This window comes from Homalodisca vitripennis, chromosome 3 (assembly GCF_021130785.1).
Source record: "Homalodisca vitripennis isolate AUS2020 chromosome 3, UT_GWSS_2.1, whole genome shotgun sequence".
Taxonomy (NCBI): Eukaryota; Metazoa; Arthropoda; class Insecta; order Hemiptera; family Cicadellidae; genus Homalodisca; species Homalodisca vitripennis.
The window spans coordinates 114,588,901-114,614,861 of NC_060209.1; the positions used below are offsets into that span (position 1 = coordinate 114,588,901).

Below are 25,961 nucleotides of genomic sequence, written 5' to 3' on the forward strand. Positions count from 1 at the left end.
TGCAATGCAGAAGTTTATGATACATTCTTTCTTGATGCCGATCCTGTTTAATGTTCCACTTGCTAACGTCCGTTAACAATGCTTGTGTCTCCCCTGCCATAAAATGTACAAATAATGCAAACGTGCACTCAATGTTTCAATAACACCTCTGCCAGTTCATTTGACAAAATGAGAACAATTAGAATTTTTTTAAATGTCATCACATGTTGTTCACTAAATGTGTTAACCTTTACTGTAGTTGCGTTGAAAACGCTTGAAAACTAAGTCATATACTTAACTTTTACGGACTCCATAGCACAGTCCCACGGACCTTCAGTTGGACACTATTGCTATAGGGCTGAATTTCTGAAACTTTAATTTCATTTATTTACTATTATTATATTGTGCTGTTCTAAAGTGTACATTTATATTCCTTCAGAACAAGATTTATTAAATGCATTTCTTTAGTATCCAAGCTGGACCCATGTGCCTATTGTACTAAAGTTTCTACAACTTCAGATCTTGACAAGCACCAAATAGCAAATTTTGTTTATACACACTTGTTTGAAGTCTTCCTTGAACAAGCAAGAGATAAGAACACATGTAAATACTTGGTTAGTGATAATCACAGTTGTTACAAGTGTCTAACTAGTTCTTATTTGTGCATTTATTTGTTACACCAGGTCTGTTTCGTAACAAAGCTCTAAAGGGAGACACTTCAAGTGTTAACGTACACTAACAGGGTCAAGTGAAAGGGTTTAGATAAGAAATTTCATCTAGTTTGAAGTCTTTGGACTTGAATCCATTTCGGTTTTTACAATTAACCCTATATAACTCAGGCAAAGACATTACTATGCTACATCCTCCATGTCTTTCAGATTTTTGCCTGGGGTTCAGAGAGTTCACTATATTTTATGTAGTCAGGTACGTTTCATACAACTGATTTTAATGTACATCACCTATATCATAATTCTTTATGTTCTTCAGGTTATCATCTAGGGCTAAGCTCAGAATGTTACTACTTGTTCTGTCATGAAATAATATAACAAATGAGTTAATAGCAAGCTAAATAAAACTACATGAAAAAAAGGTTTGGAACATAACATCTATAATTCACCACACATATAACAACTTGGGTTGTATTACAGATACATCAATTGAACACAACTATGTGATAAAAACAAGGTCAAATTATCATTATTATTATCAACTTTATTAAGAGAACAAAGTAAACAAAATTAAACATATTATTTTACTGGTCTAATTAACTACTAAAGATCAGTCTTTACTCCATTCTAAGCTATAGTTTTACAAAATAACAAAACCTGACATTTTTTATCAAAACAAAACAAATTGAATCCTTTACAATAAATTTTGAGTTTGGAACAAATTAATAAATAGTTGTCATGCATGCTATAACTTAATTCCTTTAGCAATAACAACCATCAAGATTTGTCTTACATATTATCGTTTCTAATAGTATAACTGATCTGGAAACATTTGATGTTATTGCAGATCACAACATAATATATTTTGTAACAACAGTATAGGAACTCTAGACAACAATCACAGATAAGTTATAAATATTAAAAGCACAAGCTTATGGCTGTTGTTTCCCATCATTGTCTGCCATGGATGACCACTGGGAGCAGAGCTGGTGGGGGTTTGGCTGTGCCTCTACCACTACCTGCAATCACACATTTACGAGTTCAACACACTTTTCTTTACTACAAAAATAAAAACTAAACTAAATAAAATATTATTTTGACTCACCCCTTGATTCAGATACTTACAATACATTCATTATGAAAAACATTGAAATTTTACACGTAACAACTTTATGACAAAATAACTTTATTTAAAACAAGATATTAAAGATCATATCTTGTTATTAATATCCCATATCTGACTATACCCTGATATATTTTTATAGATCTAGTAATAATATTTCCAAATATGTTATACAAATCACTTTTAGTTTTAGCTCTGATTGCATCGTCCAACTTGGCATTCCTTTTTTTTACAATTAGTCTCAACAATATTGCAGAAGTTTATATCTGAGAATTTGTAACCAATCAATTAAAAAATGAATGTCCTCATGCACTTTCTTCAGTCCAGAATCACAAAGGAGGAGGTTTTTCTTAAAGTCTGTACCAGGTAATAAATTGAAGACTCTTGGACCAATTGAACATTCTTTAAATATTACTAAATGTTAATGAAAACAATTTGGATAAAGTATTGTTTTTAGTAATGTTTAGGTAATAAATGCCATTTCTCAGTAGCAAAATTTCTGGGAAACAAACGCATCTTCTGTCATGGTGAATGTGGGAACTACTTTAGTCTTCTTCATTTTGTCAACTGGGTTAAAAAAAGAAGCATTGTATTTAACTGGATTTAAGATAAGCTCCTTAACCACCGTTGCCAACTCTATTTGGTTCATACTCGGCCATAAACCCTACTTTTACCTACAATGAGAGATCACCAGCAAAAGCCAAAGAATTGACTCAACCAGATTCTCTATCTCAAACCCAACATTTCAGGGTAAGACTTTCAAAACAACACCCACAATTATATGGAAAAACACAATCAATAGGTGCAAATCGCTCTGCCTTAACTACATAAATCGCTTCTTGTAGCATACAATCCTTTCCATTAATCCACAACATGTCACCTCCCACTTCAAGTATTTTCATACTATGTTTGTAGAAGTTTATTACCAAGTGTCGTAACTTACACAAACTTTACAGTGTACTAAACTTCAAATCAGAGATGATGAAAGCTAAAGAAAGAATATGAATAGTTTACAGTCCATGGGAAAAGGCCATACCATAAGTATTTCCTTTACCTTCCTCACTACTAATACATTTTTTACAAAATCTTCATAACTGTAATGAGAGTAGTGTGGAAATCTTGTAGTTCCATAATCTTTAGGTTATGTATGCTTCTAAGGATACAATAATGAAATATATTGCATTCTAACCTTGTATATTTGTGAAGGTTGTACAGGATATAGCATGGAACTCATGAAAATGGTTGTTCCCCTAATTACACGCTTTTCAGGAAAAAAAACCTATTTGAATTTTGGAAACTGTTTAAGTAAAATGCCATTAAATATTACAGATACCACTGATATTACATTGTTTTTATAAAGGAGTTTTTAATACCAACCTCAAGGTTCCTCCCCATCAGTCTTTAAATTTGCAATGGCAATAGCAATAATAGAATTGCTAATAATAGAATTTGGCTTGATATTTGTGTTAGTTACTCTCATACCTAAATCATTATTAAGAATGTTGTAAAAAATATTTTTGGACCCAATTGATTCTAACAACTTTCTAAGTTAATTGGAAAAGTTATGCTGGAAAAACATGTTACTACTTGTATTAATGGTTTTCCTTGACCTTAAAGTTCTGAAATACAAGTTTTTGAATTGAGATCGTAACATTTTGATGCAGTTCTAGCATCCTCAGAGAGTTTTTAGTTATTGGCACTGTTACTAAAACTCTGAGGATGCTGCAACTGCATCAAAACATGTTACAATCTCATTTCAACAAACACTTCCAGAACTTAAAGGGTAAGGAAAAACTATTAATAGTAATATTTCTTTGAATAACCGTTACTGTCTTGGACATGCTTGAGGCATCTTGGGATATAATAAAATATGAACACAAGTGGCTCTGTTGGAGGCCACTTAGTTTTATGCCATTTGCAATGAAACAAGAATAGGTGTGAATATAGAATATCCTCCTAATGACCAATACTGAACGAATCCAGAAATAATATATACATTATCACCCTTGCAAATCCCTAGTACATCTGATACTAAATTTATTCCCCTATTTCATTTGACTGTCTCGGAGAACTCCCAGTGCACTTGCAAAACTGTAGAACCCTGTGACAACTGATCATACAGAACAAGAACAACCCATCACTGTACTCCTGAGGCAGAGCCAGTCTCAAGTATCACACACAATATTTGGCCACTTTTGCAGCATGCATACCACTAACCCTTTGGACACCCTAAATAAACTGTCTTGGAGAGCAGTTATCTCACTTTTGCTAACTAGTAAAGTGCAACACAAGATACTGAATTTGGGATTGGCCCTGCATGAACCCCAGTACAATGTTCAATCGACTAACAGTGTTACCAAACCATACGATCATAGCGACGGTATTCACCTTGGGTAACGTTGGAACTGCTGGAGTCACTGAGGTCGAAGGTGGCGCTGGACTCCCAAGCCACCAACTGCCAATCTGATGGATCTTGTTTTCAAGGGACTCGTCCCACTCACACATCATGTGGTGGATATTTCGCACCATGTGGGGGTAGCCTTGGTGCTGCAATGAGGTCTGTAACCACTTAACCACATCTCTGGTGTTGCTCTCTGGCAGATTGTCCCACGTGTCCACCAACTCCTTCAGGTCGCCAGGCCAGTCGATTCTGTCATCCTACACAAAGCACAGAAATAGTAGAAATATTTTGTAGAGGTAATTGATCACCTTCTAAGAGATTCAATTGCCTTAGAGGGATGGATTAACTGACTCACAAACTGTGCAATCACTATAGCCTTTGTATAAACTCTGTTAATTTATTAACGCCTTGTAAGTTTGTAATATATCTAATAATTCCTTTGAGTGAAATATTGTAATCTGGAATGTTGTAAGTATGTATATAATATAGATTTATGAACTCACTGAAGTTACATGAAAAATTTTGAACTTAATTTGTTCTTGAGATACTTTGCAGACAGGCAGAAGAGAAATTTTGCCAAACCCTTGAGTGATAGATTTCACCAACAACAGATTGATATCTTTTATCTGTTATATACATTTATAACAGATAAACTTACATCATTATATAAGTTCTAAAGATATTTGATTTTCTACACTAAAAGGCTGAGACACCATCATTTATTTTAGAAAATTTGAATTTTTGGTTTCTTAAAATGTTGCGAGATATAAAAATCAAGAATAAAACTTGTTTAAAACTGTTCATTTTTGTTTAAAATATTTCATTTTGGTTATGTTTTATAAAATAATTTAAATAGAACATAAAAATGCAAACTGTCAATGTTTTGAAATTTTTTGTATTTTCTGGTTAACAAAGTCATCCAAATCCTCTGTAAAAGTAATATTTTCATACTAATTAGTTTTGAATAATTTATATACTAAAGCAGTAATGGTATGTATATTCGTTTTGGCCCTGTGTAATTGTTTACTTCTCGAAACTTGGTAAGGCATCTATCATGAAACTTTAAACAATATAAAAACATTATATGACAAATCTTAGTTGATCTGAGAATTTAAAAGCTCTTTTCCATTTTAGTTTCTATACATTTTACACATAGTAGACCTAAGATGGGAAGGGTTAAATCAATGTGAATGTTGGGTTCAGCTCCATTCAAGCTTTGAATGACAGATACTTTGAAACTTGAAGATATATCTAAATCGTGTTATTACAAAAAGTTGTTTAAAAATGCTTAAATTCCTGAAAGCAAAATTTTATGTTTGTTTCTAGGTTGTGAATTTGTGAGATAATAATTTTGCTAATATGTGAACTTGAAATTCTCTAATGAAGCTAAGGCATGTGTTGTACTATCTTCCAACCAAGTTTAGTAAAAAAAAAGAATTTATGCCAGTTATCATGTATTGTTGCTGTTATTCCATTATTTTTCAAACTTTGTGGTCCAGATAACAAAAACTTTGTTACAAGATTAAACAAATTTTAAAGATGTAAAATTGTTCTAAAATTACAAAATAAATTGAATTATTGTTTTATTGTTTGCCGTAAATTGCATAATAACTGAGATATAACATTCCTTTATTTCCTTTCCTTTAAGATGGTGTTAAAACGTTATTTGAAATTGTTCATTATTTTAGAAAAACAATTAAATATTATGCTAAATTGTGAAATAATTAATTGAGATTGAACATTTTGCATGACCACTAACTTGAAATGTGTTTTGACTGATATAAACTAATAAATGTATCCAATATGTGTATAAATATATCAGATAACTATTATGGCAGTTATTGTGTGCAGTATTACTCTTATGTGATTATATACTATTCAAATATTTTCTCAAATTATATCTGAATGCAAACAGACACCATTATGAAAATTTTTGTTGGTTGATAAACTTATCCTACTATCTTAAACTTATCCTAATAAACTTATCCAGAGTATATGTGTGTAATTATTATAATTGTAACAAATTTACTTTTATTAGTTAACCACAAGTAAATCACTTACCTTATGCTTTGGTCTAGGTGGCTGCAAAGGTCTGGTGACAGCAGTAGACGTGGGCTGTATGACACAACGGATAGTGTGTCGGATCTGGCCAGGGAGTGGCCCAGGACACGCTCTGTTCACACTTGTCACAAACGGCACATAGCGTCTGTCATCTCGCACCGATGGCACATATATTACCTCCGGAGTACTCCTTACTACCGGAGAGATCTGCGTTACTACTTTCTTTGGTCTGCCACGTTTCCTTGTCGGCAGTGGTTGGTCTTTGACCAGCAACATCGTATCCTCGTATAGGTCACCATTGTTGGTACGGGTTTTTAGAACTGCTCCTAGGAGAAAAACATTGTTATATTGTATTTTCATTATACTAATAACAGTTGTATGCACTAAATAACACCCAATTACTTTACTTGTTTTGGACTATTCAATACAGAGAATTTTACATATTAAGAGAATTCAGGTAAAACGGTTATGTCACAAATAAGCAAGTGTATAATCATACCTTAAAATAAGACATCTCCCATAATTTTATAACCAAAAGTATTTGAGATTTAAACTTTCTTCTATGGAGGTATCGAGTATTGAACTAATGCAAGTGTAATTTAAAGGTCACAATATCCTTATCATGACTGTTAGCTGTGAAAACTAATGTTTTTTTAATAAAACCATAACTAAGCTTATGAGGAAATTTAATGTTAAAAAATTGCTAGAAAATTATATTTAAGTAATTAAATTACTCCATGAAGTGCTTGAAATTGACATTATCAGGTATTGTTACACAGCATTGTTAAATTATTTAATTTATTACTTAATTATTGATCATAGTACACTTAATTGCATTCATACAATTTTGCAATTTTGTATCCCTGTTACCACGTAAAATGAGACAAAAAATAAACATTATTACTGTATAAAAAGACAAGCCTAGTTCCTTGTTATGTTAATTTCAAATCACTAAAAAGGTGAAAAAGATAAATACACTTGTCAAGATCTCTTCTTTCTGTGGAAGGAGGTGTTTATAATATGGAACCAAAACCCTCAAAAACGTAGTTTTTTTTGTCATATTGTAAAATGTAATGTTTAATTGTGTCTATTTGTTTAATTTTTGTTTTACAAATTAAAACAAATTTTATAATATTTGGGTCTAATTTTAAATGAAATTAGCTCTTTTAAGAGTAAAATATTAGAAAAACAGGACGTTTTGTTATTGTAGACCTTATTGCTGAGCATGTTAATTTCATAGTAATTTTTCAAATATGTGTATTTGCAGAGTTAAGTAATATTTTTTAAGTTTTACCAGTTTCTTTCTATTTTGAAATAGTAATAACAATAGTTACAACATATTTAAAGAAAAATGTTTGTGTTTTTGATGGTGAGCGTATCTTCTAATTGCAATTTTTTAAAACCACCATTCACTTATGAATTAAATCAAAAAATTTTATAGTTTCAATAACGATTAAATTGACATAGTTTTACATTTACTTTTAATTTTATAATTTAACACCACTAAAACTACCTACTTACTAAAATGTTCCTACCATCTGGGAAGATTAATTACCCCAAACAGGAAGATTGTAAATTCAATTCAATAGAGGGACTTTTATTATTCTTAGCCACTACTGCAATAATTTTTTTACAGTTTAATAAGATTGGAAAATAAGGAATACATAATGTTCTTGTGACCTGTACAAAAACGAGATAAATTCTTACCTAATAGGTATATTGACAAAAAGGTCAAGATATATTGTTTCAGACACCCTGGCATTTACTCTATTCCAGTAATGAAAAGGCACTGAAACCCTCATGCATGCATTTCCCCTTATCTCGCCGTCATAACAATATCTTTCTCCATTATTGTGAAATGCGTATTGCCGTTACCGTGGAGTCCCCCTTCCCTGTGTAAGTTTGACCAACCTCTCCGCCACGTCTTTAACACAGTTCATTATAAAGAGGTCCCCGGCCGGATTTAAAACCGGTCGCTTGATGATCTCCCGTAAGGAAAATAGGTCGCGTTCTCTTGCATCAAAGTCGCGTTATTAAAGAGTTCAACACTGGACGTTCCGAAATTCAAGCAGAGTATCTCTCGGTGGAATCAGAATGAAAAAAGAGTTACATTTGATGTAAAGTCCTCCCACAGGTTGATGCTTTTATATAGGCTATAAATAAAAAAAAACCTATTAGCTGGATTCATTTAATGATCTATTCGACGACGCCACACTGAGGGGAACCGTGGGTAACGTGATATGAGTGTTCTACAACATACCGTACACATCCTGATCATACTTAGCCTACTATGAATCCAGAATCTCTACACATTGTGTTAAAAACTAAAAGACAAATCGAGAATCATCCCGCATGTTTAATTGCTGTATGAAGCAGTAGAAAGTAACTTAAGACGTTACTTAGTTATACATGTAAGAACCAAACTACAATGTAGAGACGCAAGTCTAGTTACCGGTGCGTTTTTCTGAGGCTGCTGACTTTTGCTTTTTCTTTGACGGACAGGAATGTTCAGATACACAACAAAACAAACACGACTTACACGACGACAACTGTTCCCGTCGTCTGCCAACCATTGAGATGCTGACGTCTGTTACCACAAATTTTAGGTTTCAAGATACAATTGTTTCTAACTTTACGTTATATCAACTTTTTACTCAACTATATTAATTTATAACGAAATACCCTAAGATTAAATGTTATGAATGGCTGAAAACATTATGAATGTAAGAGAGGTAAACAACAAATGAAGGAATGAAAATATACAAATATTTGTTTCAGCTGGAAAAAAAAACAATTCATAAGTTTATTATTACAGTATCAGTTGTTTGTTATTTTTCTGTAATTATACAATTGCTAATATATTTCCAATATTTGTTCTGTACTGAGTGGTCTGTCCAACTTTAATTCCGGCAACATATTACATGAGAAATAATATACAACATTGTTTTGGTATAAATACAAAATATATAGACATTAAAAACTAGCTGATATTAATAATACATTAATTACTGCCGAATTTTTAACAGGAAAATTAGTTACTGTAGGCATACAAAATACCAGTTTGGAAATTCATTAAAAAAACTCAATTAAAAACAGCTTAGTTAGATAATGGTTGAAAAGTTAGGATGTCCAAGAAACAAAAGTTGGTTTGTGTACGCTTGTATACTTTCTGGTTCATATTTAAAAAAAGATAACACATGTATGAAATAATTGCTATTGAATCTATTACTCGATAGTATATTGAATGTATAATTAACTACTGAATCAATAATCTGTACGTTAGGCGTATTTCCTACTCCTAGCGGTCAAACGCCTATCCTATATAACAGTAACCCGTAAGAATAGGTAACTGCACAAGAACTATAATTTCGTAAAATGGCAATTATACATAACATGTTTAAAACGTATTCCCAAGAGACCTTTAAGAAGTATTAACTTATAAGTACAGTGGGCATTAAGTAAAGGTTGTTTATATTTCTTAAATTAAAACTGTACATTTTTGGAAAATGTTTTGCTATTACGACGCAACGCAATAAAATATCACTCACTTACTCCCTTACTTATACAGCCCTTGGTAAGTTATAAAATTATCAAAAAGATAACTTTTGACAGCAGTTTAGCACGCAATTTCTTCTTGTATTATTGTTATTAAGATTGTACTTCATTAATAAGCAATAACCGTATATTTTGTATTTACATTACAAGCACCCCAGAATACAATTTTATTAAATGGGAGAGTGATACAGTGTCTATGAGTACCAATGAACGATATCGAATTTCAATAAACAAATTCTAGTTTTGGCTTAATAATTCCTAAGATTTTAATAGTTGTTGAACTAGGGCCATTGGGACTGAGCAATGATATCAAAGTACAAACGTTGCTTTTTTTAGTGGGCTCCTGTGGTGGAGCCGTAATATATTTATTGAAACGGAAATAGATATAGCCTATCAAATATCAAATATAAATTAAATTATCTTAATGTTCAAACCGTCATACCCACATTTTTGTTTTTACAATAACTATTAAAGAATGTGTGATAGAATCTATATGAAAACATTCGGTGCGAATAATAAAACTTTCACATATATAATACTTAGGATTAGAATAAGAGCACATCCAAGTCTGCTTCGCGCAGCCTACCTGCTCGCTGAATCATAGGCATATCATATTACTCATCACTGTTCTAAGACTCACTGTACCCTCGACGATTTCATTTTTTGTCTGGTACATCATTTTACATGCCATTTAGATGCTCGTTGTGTTTGATATAATACCATTTTGTAGACACATATAGCTAATACTTTTGTAATTCCTACTTTAAGTAAACTTCTGGTCAAGCTGTACAGACTAAGTATTTCATAAAATCTGTATTTAAACATGTACTTAAATGTCCATTTTGTATTTAAGATCAATCTATGCGAAGCAGTTGTGAAATGGTATGACTTTTAACAATTCAAATGTAAAAAATGAACACCTATGATCCAGACTTTCACTTCTTTTTAACATACCCTTGCATTTAAATAGGACTTTAAAACAGTTGATTTCAGTGACTAAACTTAGTTTATACAAATTTATAGATAAAGTATTTTTTGCGCGATGCACCAATAAATAAATATCCACTCACACATTACCTCTCTTTCACTTTTATAACATTAGTATGAAGTAGAATTTCTTAAAAATACTCTGTGATGGCTCAAAACTGTTAGAAATGTCCACTGTCATGGAAAACACGGTCAAATCGTTAACAATGACATCGCCATAGTTTTCTAAAATGTATTCCCATAACATTTTACCTTACAAAAAAGATTTGAAATTGAAATTTCAAACGATGGAGGAGTCATATTAAAATACGAATGAAAAAATAATTGCTGAAACAAACTCAATATGAGAAAATTAATATTTTAGTTGGATGGTCCTATGATAATAGTAATCACTTCAAATTTTTAAACGCCGTAGAAGTCTAAGAAGAATATATTAAAAGTGGGCATGAACTTTAAAAGCGGCTTCTAGCGGATGGCTTATGAAATTGCCCCTTTGTAAGAGGACAACGAAGGAATGACGTGTTATTATTGTACAAAAAAATTAAATCTAAGGGTGAACAAATGTAAAGAGTTACTGGACAGACTGCATCGCGATTTAAAGAAGCACCTGGGGTTTTAACAGTAGATACCACATTTTTGACTGAAAATGCGCTTAATAATATGAAATAGCTCGCTCGATAAACCATCTACTTACCTTGTTCGGGTATAACCCTGGACACTCTAATGCGGACCGGTCCACGGCCACCTCCTCTGCCTCGGCCACTGTAAACACACAATACACCTTACTACCGTGCTAAAGTACATATTGATTGAATTTCCACGAACTCGTACAAATAAAAATGTAAAACAAATTATAATCTTACAAAATTGTATAGTACAATCTCTGTAAGGTATTTTTACGAAACACGATTTCGAGTGTAACGTCATTACTTGTTCCAATTACTAATTTTATAGTCTTAGTATATTTTCAACATTAAAATAATATCAGTTTTATACTAATATAGTTATTTAAACGTCAGAATATCTCATTCAAGGAAATGATTTAAGAGGCTCGGAACGGCTTAATCAAAATTCAAATTATAAAATGGACAACACGGGACATACAAACCAACTTATGCTATAAGTGATTGTTAACTTCCTTGTAGGTGGGGGTCCATTAGGCCTTAGGGCTATTAGAAACCTTAAACGTATTACTGTTGATAGTGTTGCTGCACGTAGTTCAATATATAAGAAAATATTGTTAAAATATGATTTCGTTGTCAGCTGTAACGGTATTCGCGCTACATTTTTCATTCAGTAGACATAAACTTAACACAACTTATAATATAGTTATATAATTATAAAATATAACTTTTTTTCTCACCGGCCTCAAGATAAAGGTACATCTCATTAGTAATGAGTCGTGACGTTTTGAAAATTCTGACACTCAACCACCTGGACGATGAAAGCCCTCGATGCAGAGTCCTCCAGCTCTGGAGAAACATAATTTCTAGAAGGACATGACCTATACTTCCTACTAGGAACACTCATTTATTACTCGTCTCCATATCTCCAGCTTCTGTGACCGCCCGAGTCTGGATTCACGCAACCCTCTGAGAAGACTGACCGGTCATAAATATCTGTGTTTAATTAAAGAAGATCTCAAAGAGCCTTGTCTCGCAACTTCTGCCCTTTGGTGGTTCCTGGATTCTGGAAGTACCCGTTCTTTTGAGAGGTTTCGGAAGCCGGTAGCTTCGGACATCTCGGATCTGTAGGCTATTGGAGGATTCTGGCCATGGGACATTTTGGCATTAGGAGATCTCCCGGCACTTTGAAAGCAACCGCACCATGTAGTTCCCACTCCCCAGACTTTGTGAGATCCCTGTTCTTTGGGGTTTTATGGGATCCGGCTCATTGTGTGAAACTTCCAGCCTATCGAAGTTTTGAGGCTAAAGCACATTTTCGGCCTTTTTTCGGAATCTACCGTCAATTGGAGCTCCTGGAGTTTAAAGAGTTCTTGGATAAAGAATGTATAAGTACTTAGCCACAATTGTGCGGGGCGCCTTTCTTTCAAAAGCGATCCAAGTGCCAAAAAGTAATTGTGTTGTTTTTCTCTAAGTGGACGAGGTACAAGCGCCCATGCTCTTCTGTAAGAACTCTGCGCCAAATAACGTTTAATTTGTTCATATTGTGTCCTACTGAAGGCGCTTGTCGAACTGACATTACAGTTCAGAGTGATTCAGTGCCAACTGCTTAGAGAGTTGCATTATCACTCAAAACGTATATTAAACTATTCTAAAACGCAGTGTTTGCTTATGTTCCGCACTTGTACTTTATTCCAGATACTATATTTTATGATCAAGCATGGATTAATTAATAATTATTAATCTAGGACTGAGTCTATTTATAATGAATACCGCATGAGAACAAACGATTACATAACTTTATGTCATAAGCAATAATACTCGTAGTAACAACTCTGAAATGACAATTAATTAATTTTTAACGGCCTATAAATTTTGTTCCCACGTTTATAATGAAAATAGTGAACTGCCTCCCTGTAATTCATAATACTACTTGTAGCCTACCTTCAACTGTCATGTCCTACAACTTTGGAGTTCATGGTAGGCCTATTTATGTTTCCTCAGACGTTATCATGTTTTTTGCATGGGGATCAGTCGGGCCATGGAGATAATAGGATAGTATTATTCCTCTTTCAAATGATTAAACTCTAAATAATAATAATAAAAAACGTTTATTCATTACATTAAGACGCTGAATAATTATTACTTCAAATATAGATACAACATAGTTTATAAATAATACAATACTTATTTATATAAGTACAATATAAGTCCACACATATATTATATATCAACATCAAAATGTATTATTATGTTTATATTTAAATATAACTATAAATAAATCTTTATTGAAACGATACTGACCAAAATTCCAGTAAGATGGTCAGTTTCAAAGTAATTTATAAGAATCGAGTTGTAAATTAACAGAATTCATGATTTCACTTTGAAATAATTGTAAACATGACGCACTCCGTGACGTCTGTGTATGCACCACAAATAACATTTAAATGTAGGTTTAATAATTTTACTGGCTCGTTGTCTAGTTGCAAAATTTTATTCATATAAATATTTCGTAACAATCATAACGTTTGACATATTGTGCTCAAATGTCTAGTGATGGGATATAATAGATTTACTTGTGTCTACCAAAATTGTGTTGTACAGTAACTGAAAAGCGACCCAAATATTTACAGATAAAAGCTGTAATGATATTTATACATCTGGTTTATATAAACCCTTCAAAATACGAAACATGGCTGATATGTTTAAACTTTGAATGGATAAAATACATTACTACCACGTATCTTGACATTTCCTCGTAGTAGCCTACCTACTTATTAAGGATATTCGTGTTAATTCTCAACTTTAACACGAACAGTATTGTACTTTTACCAAAATATTTACGTAGATATCACGCAAATTATAGGACTTACCAATGGAAGCTTACAGAAGGAATGTCTATCAAAATAATCTGCTGCGATTACGGAAAGTTTTAATAACTTTTTTAGAACATGGCCCAATTTTAGTTAGTAAGTACGAATTCAAAATTATAGTAAGGATTTATATTACACATAACCAAATAAAAATTGGTACCTTAAATCAATAAGTTGTTTTGTTTATATTTTAGTAATTATGTTGTTTATATTAAACATGTACATTTATTACTAATAATTCTAATGTAAGAATACGAAGGGTTAATGACACAGCTTCAATGAGTTACAATGAACAAATGATTTTACTTACAAACATGTTCGTTGGTTAAAATAAGCTTCATTGATTTATACTGTATTCTTTAAATTAGTACAGTACGGTACTCTAAATTACACTTATTTGCAACAGTAATTAATTCTAATATGTATTTAGTTGTACAACTTAGAATCTCGATCATTTTTCATATGTTGAGCAGATTAGTTAATTATAGGCTAAGTAAACTATTTTTAGTTCTTAATAGGCTAATTTTATTTCCGTACTTACCTAAACTAAAACAAATTTAGTACTACTTGAACACTTAAGAGTGATCTTAAAAGTTTATCAATGTAAATGTACAACGTTCTTTACAATCGTTACTCTTATTTTAAAAGATTGTTACAAAGAAGGAATTCCAACAAATTGCTAAGTGAATTTAACAAGAACGTAGTGTAATACACTAGGCCTAGTTTAAGGATTGACACAGTTTGTAAGAAGGCTATATAGGCCTACTATATTTACATACCTAAAGTAGGCCTACAGTTGTTGACGCTTAATTATGCCTATAACTAGTATACATGTTTCAAAAATAGTTTAGCTAGGGCAAATTAATTTTTCTAGAAATAGTTGTAAATAGCCGGACTCGAGACTATTTGTTAATGTCATCTCATTTTCTACCTCAAGGGAGACCTGGTGTGAATTTTTGTTTTTTAAACTAAAAATCAGACTAGGCCTAGCATATATGTAAAACCAAATCAAACATAGGTTATAATGCTGATAAAACTTTTATAGCCTAACCTAGTAGAAAATTCGTCAGCTTCAATAAAGATACGACTTTTACAGCTAAGATTTCGGCATGTATTGAAAAAATAAAAATTATTACCATTACCATTAGGTCTGGATGTATTTATTATACTAAGATTAAATGAGAATCTTGTATTATAAGATTTTCTTACCTCATAATTTCTTCAATTAAGTGAATTAGCCAAACACAACTTGTGTGGACTACGTCGATTAGATCGCTTAAAACAGCAAATGCAAGAATAGATAGACACCTCGTCTGGTTTTTAAGTTATTACAAATTAACACTGAAACAACTTATCAATGACTAAGAATCAGGAAGAGGAGTGGAATTACAACAAGAATAATATACACTAAATTAGTACTGACGAAACGCTACAACGGCCTACACCTTCAAATAATAATATTGTACGAAAATGAGTGCAGACATAAAAGATTGCTTCATACACTTGCTATATACCAGTACTGTAATTGCAAAAAATATTCTTGTAACTACAATAATATTTCTATAAACACTACAGAAGAAATGATAGTTTTCTAAAATTACAGACGGAAGAAGCTTGACGGATGTTGAAAACAGCCTTCAGGTAATGTAAACAAGATGCTATTAACTAAACGACAGAGTTTTAGGAGATCACTATTTCACATCTGCTACAGTTCATAACTTGAGTAACTTAACTATTGATTATTGTTGAATATTGATCATTATCGATTTAAAATTTGAACTGTGTCTGAGTTCTGATTGTGGTTAATGTGAGTAAATGTAGTGAACGAAAACTAACCACCCATCGCATTAGGGAAAATGTTATCTGTCTGTGAGAATTACACACAGTAAAGTTACATAAAACTGTAACAAAACCTTAATGTCAATTGGTGTCGGTTTTACTATAAGGCAGGAACAAATTATATAAGTAACAAGATTATTATAATTACATCGGTAGGGAAACATTAAATACTGTTTCTTGTTGTTTATAACTAAAATAGTTAATCACGTATTTTGTCTTTGTGAAGTACAATCTATCCAACATATACACAGCGACAGTAATATAATAATACACCAATACTGGATTCTACTGAACGTTTGTATTCTGCTGGGCCATCTAAACATGATTTTGATGTTATGTACAACTACATAATTAGCAAGTTTTAATACCTATATATATATATATATATATATATATATATATATATATATATATATATATATATATAAATCAAATTAATACCCGGGCGATAAGATACATAGGTACAGTGTATCGTTTTTATTTTCTGCAGTAACAATTTTGTTATTCTTTTGCAATCCTAAGCACTTACAAATTTGATGATACAAACACTTTCTAATCGACAACTACAGACTGATTGTCATATAATTTACTGTGTAAAATGGGTAAAAATACTAGCAATTATTTACTGACAGTATAACAAACAGGATTATTTACTTTCCAAAACTATCATGGGTATAACACATTTAGATGTATCATATAAGAGTTAGACGTGCTTAGCCTAAAGTCGCCTTTAGATACACCAACACCCCCTATTGCCGCCCTTATTGCTACTCATTTAACATCGTAAGTTAAACTAGATTACTGTCAGTTCTTTATAATGAAAACTTAGACCTTACTAGGCTTCAAATGTTTTATATTTTACCCTAAAAGCAGCAGTTCTTTTTTTTTAAAACAGTAAAACACGCCAATTTTGATCTGAAGTCTGTTATAAAACACAAACAATAGGGCCTAGACACGCCTGATAGCTGTTTGATACTGGGCTGAGGTACTGAGATAAATAAACTAGGACAAATAGTAAATCAAAATATATTTAAAAGTGAGTTCTACATGAGAGGAATTGATGAGAATACAATAACATTTAGCCTATATTATTAATAAAAACGACTAAATAACATTAGTTTTTAGTGAATGGCAACCAAATATTGTTTCACTCTTATGAAATTACTTTCTATTATTTGCATTAAATCTATGATGAAGAAAAAATTAATTCTTTATTTATTATAAAATGTAAATGACTAAGTGTTATCAAAGCATATGGGGCTAGACAAATTTCATTTCTATCCGTCTGTTCGTACGATAGTATCTTGAGAACATATTACACCTATAGAATATTAGGAATTTTTTATGAAGCTTCATTCTATAATATTGAACATATATGTTACTCCTCATGAAATTTAGCTGAGAGTTAGCAACATTTCTATGATCTTATCTTATGGATGACCATGTAATAATAGGAAGAAATTTGAAGAACAAACAAAACAACTTTCATTGCATTTTGTTAACTTATCTGATACTCTGTTGTATCAGTTTATTTGTATATAGACAGGATAGGAGTTTGATAATGATACATGTGTCTCCATGAGATTTGGCTGACCGCTGGAAAAGTCTGTAATACTACTGATATCTCAGGAATAAATTGAGCTATAGACTTGAAATTTCAACTTCCAGAGATTGAAATAATCTTGTAGACTTTTTTATGCAACATTAGCAAAGCCTGTTACACAACATGTGGTCTGCAGTACTTTTACCTTGTAATAGTTATTCAAAAGATTAAAATTACTGCAATTAATGTTTCTTCGGTATTATCAGAAGGCCACTTTTAAAAGAGTTTATTTTACTGGAGACCTAAAAAAAGTACATTATTCAAGTGTGTTCTTTCTAACAATGTAGTTTATTAGGTTAGTTCCCCGGTAAGAAAATCTCTTTCTAATATATTGGCCCCAGGATAATACCAAAGTACGGTACCTAATTAATTTTTTTATTACAAAATCAGTTATGTTTGGTCTACTCCAAATATTTTAAATAAAATAACTATAATGTCTCTTGAGTCCAATCAAAAAAGCTTTGTTCAAATATGGTTCCATTTAAAATATTTTAATTTGGTGTGCAAAGCAGTCAAAAGTAACTGTACGTTTTTAAAGTGGTTACATTATTGTTAAAACAATTATGAGATTAAGTACTTATGGTACAAGCAAACAAGGAAAACATTGAAACAAAAAATATATCTTGTATTGTTTATGAAAATTAACTGAAGTTTTTTTAAAAAGTAAATTGAGTTTTTGATGAGCATTTACAGCCAATGTTTTCTTTGGAAATGGTCAAACAAATTTTATTATGTTACTGCAATCAATAACTATTTTACTATTGTGTAATTAGATGACTTCATTGATCATTTTGAGTAAAATATTTAAATTTAGTCTACAAAACCATCACACAAATAAATATCTGTGGGTTTCTAAAATAATTACAAAAGGCTATATAAAAAGACAAAGTTTTGTCTCGAATGACTGTGGGGTGAAGAACAATGGTACATAAAAATAAACTATGACAAAATGTTTAAATGACCATTTCATGTAATAATCATGAGAATAAACTAAAATTCCATAGGAGCAAAATAATTCAGTTTATGACAAACATTAGGCTGTATTTTGCATGGAAATGAGATAACAAATAATGTTATTATGTTACCACAATCAATAATTGATTAACAGTGATTATTGCTTGATTATTTCGATTGAATCTAGGTTCAAGATTAATTAAATGTTCAAATTTATTTTAAAAGGGTTTATATTTATTAAGAAAAAACAAAAATAATTGCTTAAGTTGTTATGTTCTTTTAAAATAATTCTAGGATGAATTTAAAAATAAAAAAATCCGTTCTTTAAGAGGTTTAGGATTAGGATTAAGACAAATGTGTGTTTAAAAAGCTGAAAATCATAGGCTATTACTCAATAAAAACTTTGTTTGCGAATTGTAGGGTAGATTTAAGAAAATTCTTAAAGTAATGCATTTTCAAAAAAGTAACTAACATGTATGTTAAAGTTAGGTGAACCCAGAGGCAGATAATATCCATTCCAAATTCCCTTTTGAACAACATAGCACCCTTGATGAACTGAGATTCACTGTTTGCACGCTCTGAGGAGACAGTAGGTCTACACCAACTTACTGGAAAAACAAGCTTTATTTTAAAGAAAAACTTAATTACACACTTGCCTGCGTCATCAATAATATGGAGATCTTTGTCTATATATGGATGCTCGAGCCCTGAACACTTTTCTTGTAACTGACAAGCAATCCCCAGAACCTGTAGAGGAGCTATTGTCTAATTATATCCATGGTACCAAGTTTCTGTCAACTTTAAATCTTAAAAATTGTTATTGGATACTGGAACTTCACCCAATTGATTCTCATAAGTATGCTGGCTTTCATGTCTTTGGAAATAATGTTCAGTTTAAAATATTTTCGTCCATCTGTTAGTAATTTTGTATTTATAAAGTAAGTTTTAATTAAGTTTTTCACACATGAAACATTATATATTTTACTAGCCAATTTAAATGAACATGGGGAAACTATAACATTTAATAATTAAATGTTTGTAGAAGTTAACTTCCATTTTTAGGCCATATTATTAGTGATCAAGATGTCCAACCTGACCCTGATAAGATCAGGACTATACACAATGTTCCTATGCTTACTAATATAAAACAATTTACTATGATTTTTAGGAATTTATAACTTTTTAAGAAGATTCCAAAATAATTATTCTAATCTCACTCGTTTCATATTTTAAACCCATCTTGTCTAAGAATGTTAAATGGATATAAGGTTTTATTGAACAAAAAGCCTTTGAAAGGATAAAAAATTTATTTATTTAAATTGCCATAATTACACACACTAATCTCCATAAACCTTTCTACTTCGATGTAGATACTTCTACTTCGATAGAATGTCACACTAGAATATGTTATATAAATATGATGAGTAAAACAGATTTAAAGTAATAAACTTTGTTAACAAAACCCTTTTAGAGACTGCAAAAGAATAAGATAACTGATAAGGAACATGCAGTACACAATACTAATTATATGTAAGAACTTTGAAACTTTTCTGTTAGTAAATGAAATTTATGTTTAATGATAAGTATTAGTTTTTTGAGTAAATGTAAATAACATGGTAGATTATTAAGTTGGCTGTTTTATTTACAATAATATAATTTGATAGTAGTTCACTGTAGAGGAATTGATGATGTCACTGACAATATTTAAGAAATATAAAAAATAACTTTTTTTAATAAGGGAGAGAACCATGTTATCTAAGTAATGAGTTTAGTCTTAATAACATTAAATTAAGAAATAAGTGAAAAGCCTTACCCAAAATACAACCAGCTGACCCTTCTTTACAACCCAAAGTGTATCAATATACCAAAAGGAGAAAACACTAAAAAGTATAATGATCACTTTATTTCCCATAAGTGTTAATTATTTAAGAAATTAATAATGTTGATTTTCAATTATGTATTTCCAAATATTTGGTACCTGATATAAATAATGACTGCCATGAAATATATAACAACGTTAACCTAAGAAATGTTATCTTATTTTTAAAGAAGCTAGTATATTTAAGAACATGTTAAAATATTGCACAAGAATACTTACAATCTATTATATTTATTATAAACTAAACTCTTTACCATTGAACATGTATCCATAATACTTAATGTATAACATAATATTCACCCAGCCTCTAAAACGACTTCTTATAAACTTATTTGAAAAAACTACCACCTAGTTCAGGATCTACAAATATATTCTGGTTGTTTTTTATATGTACAGCTAGTATATTAAACTATATCACAGTAACATTTTAAGGTAAAGTAAGTAAGGTAAGTTTTATGTAAAAAGAGTATTGATTATTTTATACCTAAATACATACTTAGTAACAATTGAACCCACCTCACCAACCATGATTAAATTGAAACTTTAGGATGGGAAAATAACTTTCTAAAACATGGGTTATTTTCCATCCTAAAAAACCAAGTGAAATATGTATGGGGGAAATAGGTTGGATATTAAGAATGTACTGTGACAATAAACATAGGTACCAAATGAATTAATTATGTCAAACAGATTGATAATTACACTAATTACCCAATATTTAAAAATTGTTGTAAAATATTCAGACAGAACCATCAAAATAATAATAATAATAACAATAATATTGACAAAATGTGAACCAAAGCAGAAAAAGTTTAAAAAAAAAAAACAATAGTGAATTGCTTACACCTCAAAGACTGGACGGTCCCGACCTTGTGGGTTGTCAATTATCCTCAGAAATTGAGTTTCTTTGTCTTTATTTTTTCCAATCTTCGTTTCAGTTATAAACAAGATTCTATTGAACAACTTCATAACTACTTAAGCTGTGATTTCGCAGAACTTATCTATTTTCGATATTCTTAGATTACTGGTTAGTTTCAAATCCGTAGACTGTTGTTAAATTTATGTGTACAGTTCTATTGTTAAACGTATAAGCACTAGTCTTTTTTGTTTATTTATTTTATTTTATTTTCGTGTAATATAAAGTAGAAATTGATGTTTTAAGTATCGGGGCAGACGGAAAAAAATGTTGTAATTGAACAGTCCACATTGCCTAAATGCGGTATGGTCATAACTAAACAGTAACAAAAGGGTTTTCTCTTCGGAACGTCTTGTTTTTAAGACTAAAAATACACTATCCATTTAATGGCTTTAAAAGTTAGGTTTTAACTTTCAGTCCAATTAAAGTCAGAGTGAAAATGATAACTTTTAGTCAGTCTACCTGAGTTAGTGTTGTTATATATTAATAACGATTCGATTAAAACACTTGTCGCTCAACGAACCTGCATTAATGAATTTAGCACATATAGGTCTGTTTCGTTGGGTCAACAAATCAGTGGTCTAATAGAGTTGCTTCCCCAGGTGTGGTTTTCAATATCAAAGTCTAAGGAACATTCGAGGAAAGAATTTACGTTTGGGATGGGAGATAAAGTGTTTAGCAAGCAGGTTACGGAGATAAAACCGTTCTAACGTCACAAAAGAACATAAAAAGATTATAGTCAGTACTGTTGACCCGACTCTTCGGACCGTTTTCATATCGCCGAGTTATCGATAGTGCAGTAGATATCTGTACTAGATGTACATCGCCTGACTGATTGATAACCCCAATGATATGGTTGCATCCAAATTATTTAACTATAATAAACTATGGCGTTCTATATGCTGAAATAATAACATCAGCTTAAATCAACGAAAAACAATATTCCCATATTTTAATTTTGTAAATCTTAGACGCTTCATAATCATTTTATGATGCATATTTGTTTATAAGCAGTGGTTGAACACCGTTATCTGGTATCTGAATAGATGACTGCTACAAAAGGAGTTTTACTTAGTAAGCAATATTCAATAAAAAATCATATCGTCTATAAATTTTGCACATATTAACCAGCTAATTAATCTCAAAGTTGGGGGTTAAAGGGGCCAGAGTCTTACTAGACGCCGTTTAAATAATAAAATAACGCTTTATGTAATTGGACCTACTACGCACGTCTTTTCATTGGTTATATTTGTTTTGCTTATCTGTCCTGATTGTAAATGACGTATATATATATATATATATATATATATATACGAAGGAGCTGCATTATTCTAAACATTGAACGGGTTAACCGATTTGAAACATGCTTTTAATGTTTCTTACCAATCGAGAAGATATCGACAAAATTTACGAGAAAATATTTGAGAGTTAGCTATATTTTCGACTTCATATGCACTGTGAAATTTACTTTTAGTTTTACTGTGAAATACATCTTTGTTATTTACTAGAGGTACCCTACGTGGATGGCGCTGATATTCAATCTTGGTCAAGTCGGAAGTTGAGCGAAATCTCCTTAAATGCAACCCATCTCGTTCCGTTACATAAAGCCAGAACTTTGTGTCCTCCAAGAGGGGTGGTATTGGACGACTTAACATGAATGCCTAATGGTCTTCAAGCTCCCCTGAGGTTAGGAGTCCGCAACATTTCACTTACTTATTGATGCTAAAATCCCCATAGATGGGGATGTTATCGTGAACCCTTCTTTAGGTTCCATCATTATATTTCCATCGCTTGTCTAGGTGTCGAGAAGAATGAAAGTTACTAAACACATTTCAGTTCTCCTCTATATTGGTGGTCGAACAGAATAATTATAAATTGCAACCATCTATTTCGTGTCTATTCTTACTTTTAAGTTCTTCTCAGACTTCTATTCAGTTGCATTCAGTACTATTTAAACTATTTCCCTGTGTTATAACCGTCCATGATCATTATTTTGTTATACCTAGTCCGCCCTATTGGTTGTGTTCCTTTAACTATGATAATGCAAAGCATGGACAGTGCCGTTAGTACACATTATAATAATTAAACTATTATTATAATGTGTATAGAACATTTTTATAAAGATGGCTTTTCTTGAAAGTTTATGCCAAGTTTAAGCCTAGAATAATAAAACACGAATAATAAAAACCAAGTGATCTAAATCATTAACAGTTTTGAATGCCATCATAAGTGAACTGTGTGTAACCCAGGACAACTTGTCTATAGTATTGCGCCAATTAATTATATTAATTATTCTTCGTAATTTAGAACCGAGGGTTCAAAATGGCATCATTTGTTATAATATGCCAAAAACCTCACTCTTACACCCGATTGGGAAAACCAATTTCAATTAGGAGTAGTATTATTGTTAATACACATCAAAATATCTAGAATAACCTGTAAAGTATCCTTATAAATAATAGTACAAGATATGAAATGTTATATTTATATCTTCGAATATAGTTAGTAACGTAGGCAATATCAATAGGCTCAAAGGATATGTACAATATTGTTTGTTACATAGACTATATGAATAAATGAATATACAATAATAAAATACATAGGCTAAATAGCTTATTTATAAAAAAGAATATATATATATAAAGATAATTCATATAATATGTATGTATAAAGATAATTTATTTTAGACTACTACTTTTTTCCGATTTTCGTCCGACAAAGCTAAAGAAGCTCGGATGTACAACACGTCGCTAACCGCAATCATATACTGAACTTATTCTGACACTGCAATTAATTAATGAAGTTGCACCCTTAAGCTATATATACTAAGATAAAACGAATATAAAAAAATCAAGTTTTACTTACTCTTTTTTCAGACTTCTCTTTCTATTCATTTATAATGAACAAAACGCACCTAGTAAATCGCATGAAGAATACAGATATAGGTTATTTATGTTTTAGACGCTAGAGATGCGACTCATAAACTAGAAAATAATGTGAAAAGGAGGAAGTGGGGCCAGGTGGATTTGTAGAGCACAGAATTCAAGAAGGCTGTGACACATGATGCAAGGATGAGTCATCACCGCACCAAATGGCAATCGAGATGGCATGAGGTGGACGAAACCGGAACAGGGAGTTGAAGAAGGAACGAGATAAGACTTCTGACTATCAGGCCACATGATGATAAACTCTCTGTTTACTTGTGATTATTTCTCATTATCTAAGGTAGAGTTGAATTTGTAGTACTACAACAAAATCACATAGGTAATTGCTAGGGGAGACTCCTACCCACATCAGGTCATCTACAGAACAGAAACATAATTAATTTAATTTTTAAGTAAGACCAATGTTTTCAACGACGTCAACTTGTTAATTGTTCCGCTCTCGAGAAGCTTTTCCTCTAAGGATAAAAGAAACCAAATACTGGACAAAATTTCTTATTTTTCGTACTTTGAGAAAAAAAAACAAAAAAGTGTTTAAATAACTCAAGAATTGTTGGCACTAATTGTTCAGTTAATCACAAACAAGAATTTACTAGTTTTATTAAACTGAACAAAACCCTGTTATATGTTCTTCCGACATCGTCTTACAAACGATATAGAAAATATTAATTGTTATGAGTCTCGGTAACTAAAATAAGAAAGTAGACCATAAAAAGGCAAAAATTGTTTTCAACAAAAATTTAAAAGGTTAAAAAAGTGTAAAACCAAGTACGAAACTAGTATACGAGGAATGATTACTATAAATGAAGAGAAAATATTTATCACCACAAATTAAATCTTTATTCATGCAACTTTAAATATGTAGAAAATAGACTAATGATTTCATATAAATATTTTTAAATAAGTATTTCTAGGATATTTATAATATCCTAAAATACTTTATTAAAACACTCATGGTTTTAAATACAAGCTCGTGGTGTTTTAGTTATTTTATTTATTTATTTTAAAATCGTGATTGTTTTAACAAACACCATAATTAGAAGACGTGGCAAATTCAAAAAAATACTTTGGGAGGCTGCCATGTCTGGAAGCTTATCTCCAGAAAAAATTTATAAATTAAAGTGCATGATTATTGTGCATTTCGAGAATTTCTGAGTTAATCTGGATGTCTGCAACTCTATTACATAAATCAATGGTATTAGCTTACTTTAACAGATTTTATCGAATATAAAATTATTAAAGTGTAAGGAGCAAAATAAAACATGGCTTACTTAAATTGTCTTTACTTGTACATTTCAAATTACTTTCTTACATAGTTCATTAAACGATCTGATCAACGAAAATCAACATATCCATCTTCTATGTAATTCAGCAAACTTATCAGTTACTTCGGAAGGTACAAGATGCATATTACTCTTGTGGATATTCAACAAGGCAAGGCCATTGAGTCTTCTCCCATTGTTTATCTCAAGTATGTCTTGACGAGTTTCATGGTTGGAAAGCTTCTTTCTTCTTTGCAGGACGTTACAAGTAAAATGCAAAGTGTAAAAATGTCTTA

The 25,961-nt window shown here is 31.2% G+C and overlaps 1 protein-coding gene across 3 annotated transcripts; it reads right to left on the bottom strand.

Annotated features, from left to right (window-relative positions):
* Positions 1-1,066: 1,066 nt before the first annotated feature.
* On the bottom strand, positions 1,067-24,454 carry LOC124357343. 3 transcript variants are annotated; one of them, XM_046809048.1, is made up of 5 exons: positions 24,327-24,454; positions 11,469-11,536; positions 6,233-6,558; positions 4,159-4,428; positions 1,067-1,666 (listed from the first exon to the last, which is right to left on the bottom strand). In XM_046809048.1, the coding sequence occupies exons 1-5, from the start codon at positions 24,353-24,355 to the stop codon at positions 1,580-1,582; spliced, it is 780 nt and encodes a 259-aa protein (XP_046665004.1). In that variant the 5' UTR covers positions 24,356-24,454; the 3' UTR covers positions 1,067-1,579. The 3 variants fall into 3 exon arrangements, with proteins under 3 accessions (XP_046665004.1, XP_046665005.1, XP_046665003.1); XM_046809049.1 differs by lacking the exon at positions 24,327-24,454 and adding an exon at positions 15,480-15,632; XM_046809047.1 differs by lacking the exons at positions 11,469-11,536; positions 24,327-24,454 and adding an exon at positions 8,685-8,971.
* Positions 24,455-25,961: the final 1,507 nt, after the last annotated feature.

Bases quoted from the DNA above. Each gene is read 5' to 3' on its own strand.
- LOC124357343 (XM_046809047.1), bottom strand. From the start codon at position 8,805: ATGGTTGGCAGACGACGGGAACAGTTGTCGTCGTGTAAGTCGTGTTTG. The intron at 4,429-6,232 runs GTAAGTGATTTA...TGCTTTGTGTAG, and splicing joins CACCTAGACCAAAGCATAAG to GATGACAGAATCGACTGGCC. The intron at 1,667-4,158 runs GTGAATACCGTC...GTGTGATTGCAG, and splicing joins CAGTTCCAACGTTACCCAAG to GTAGTGGTAGAGGCACAGCC.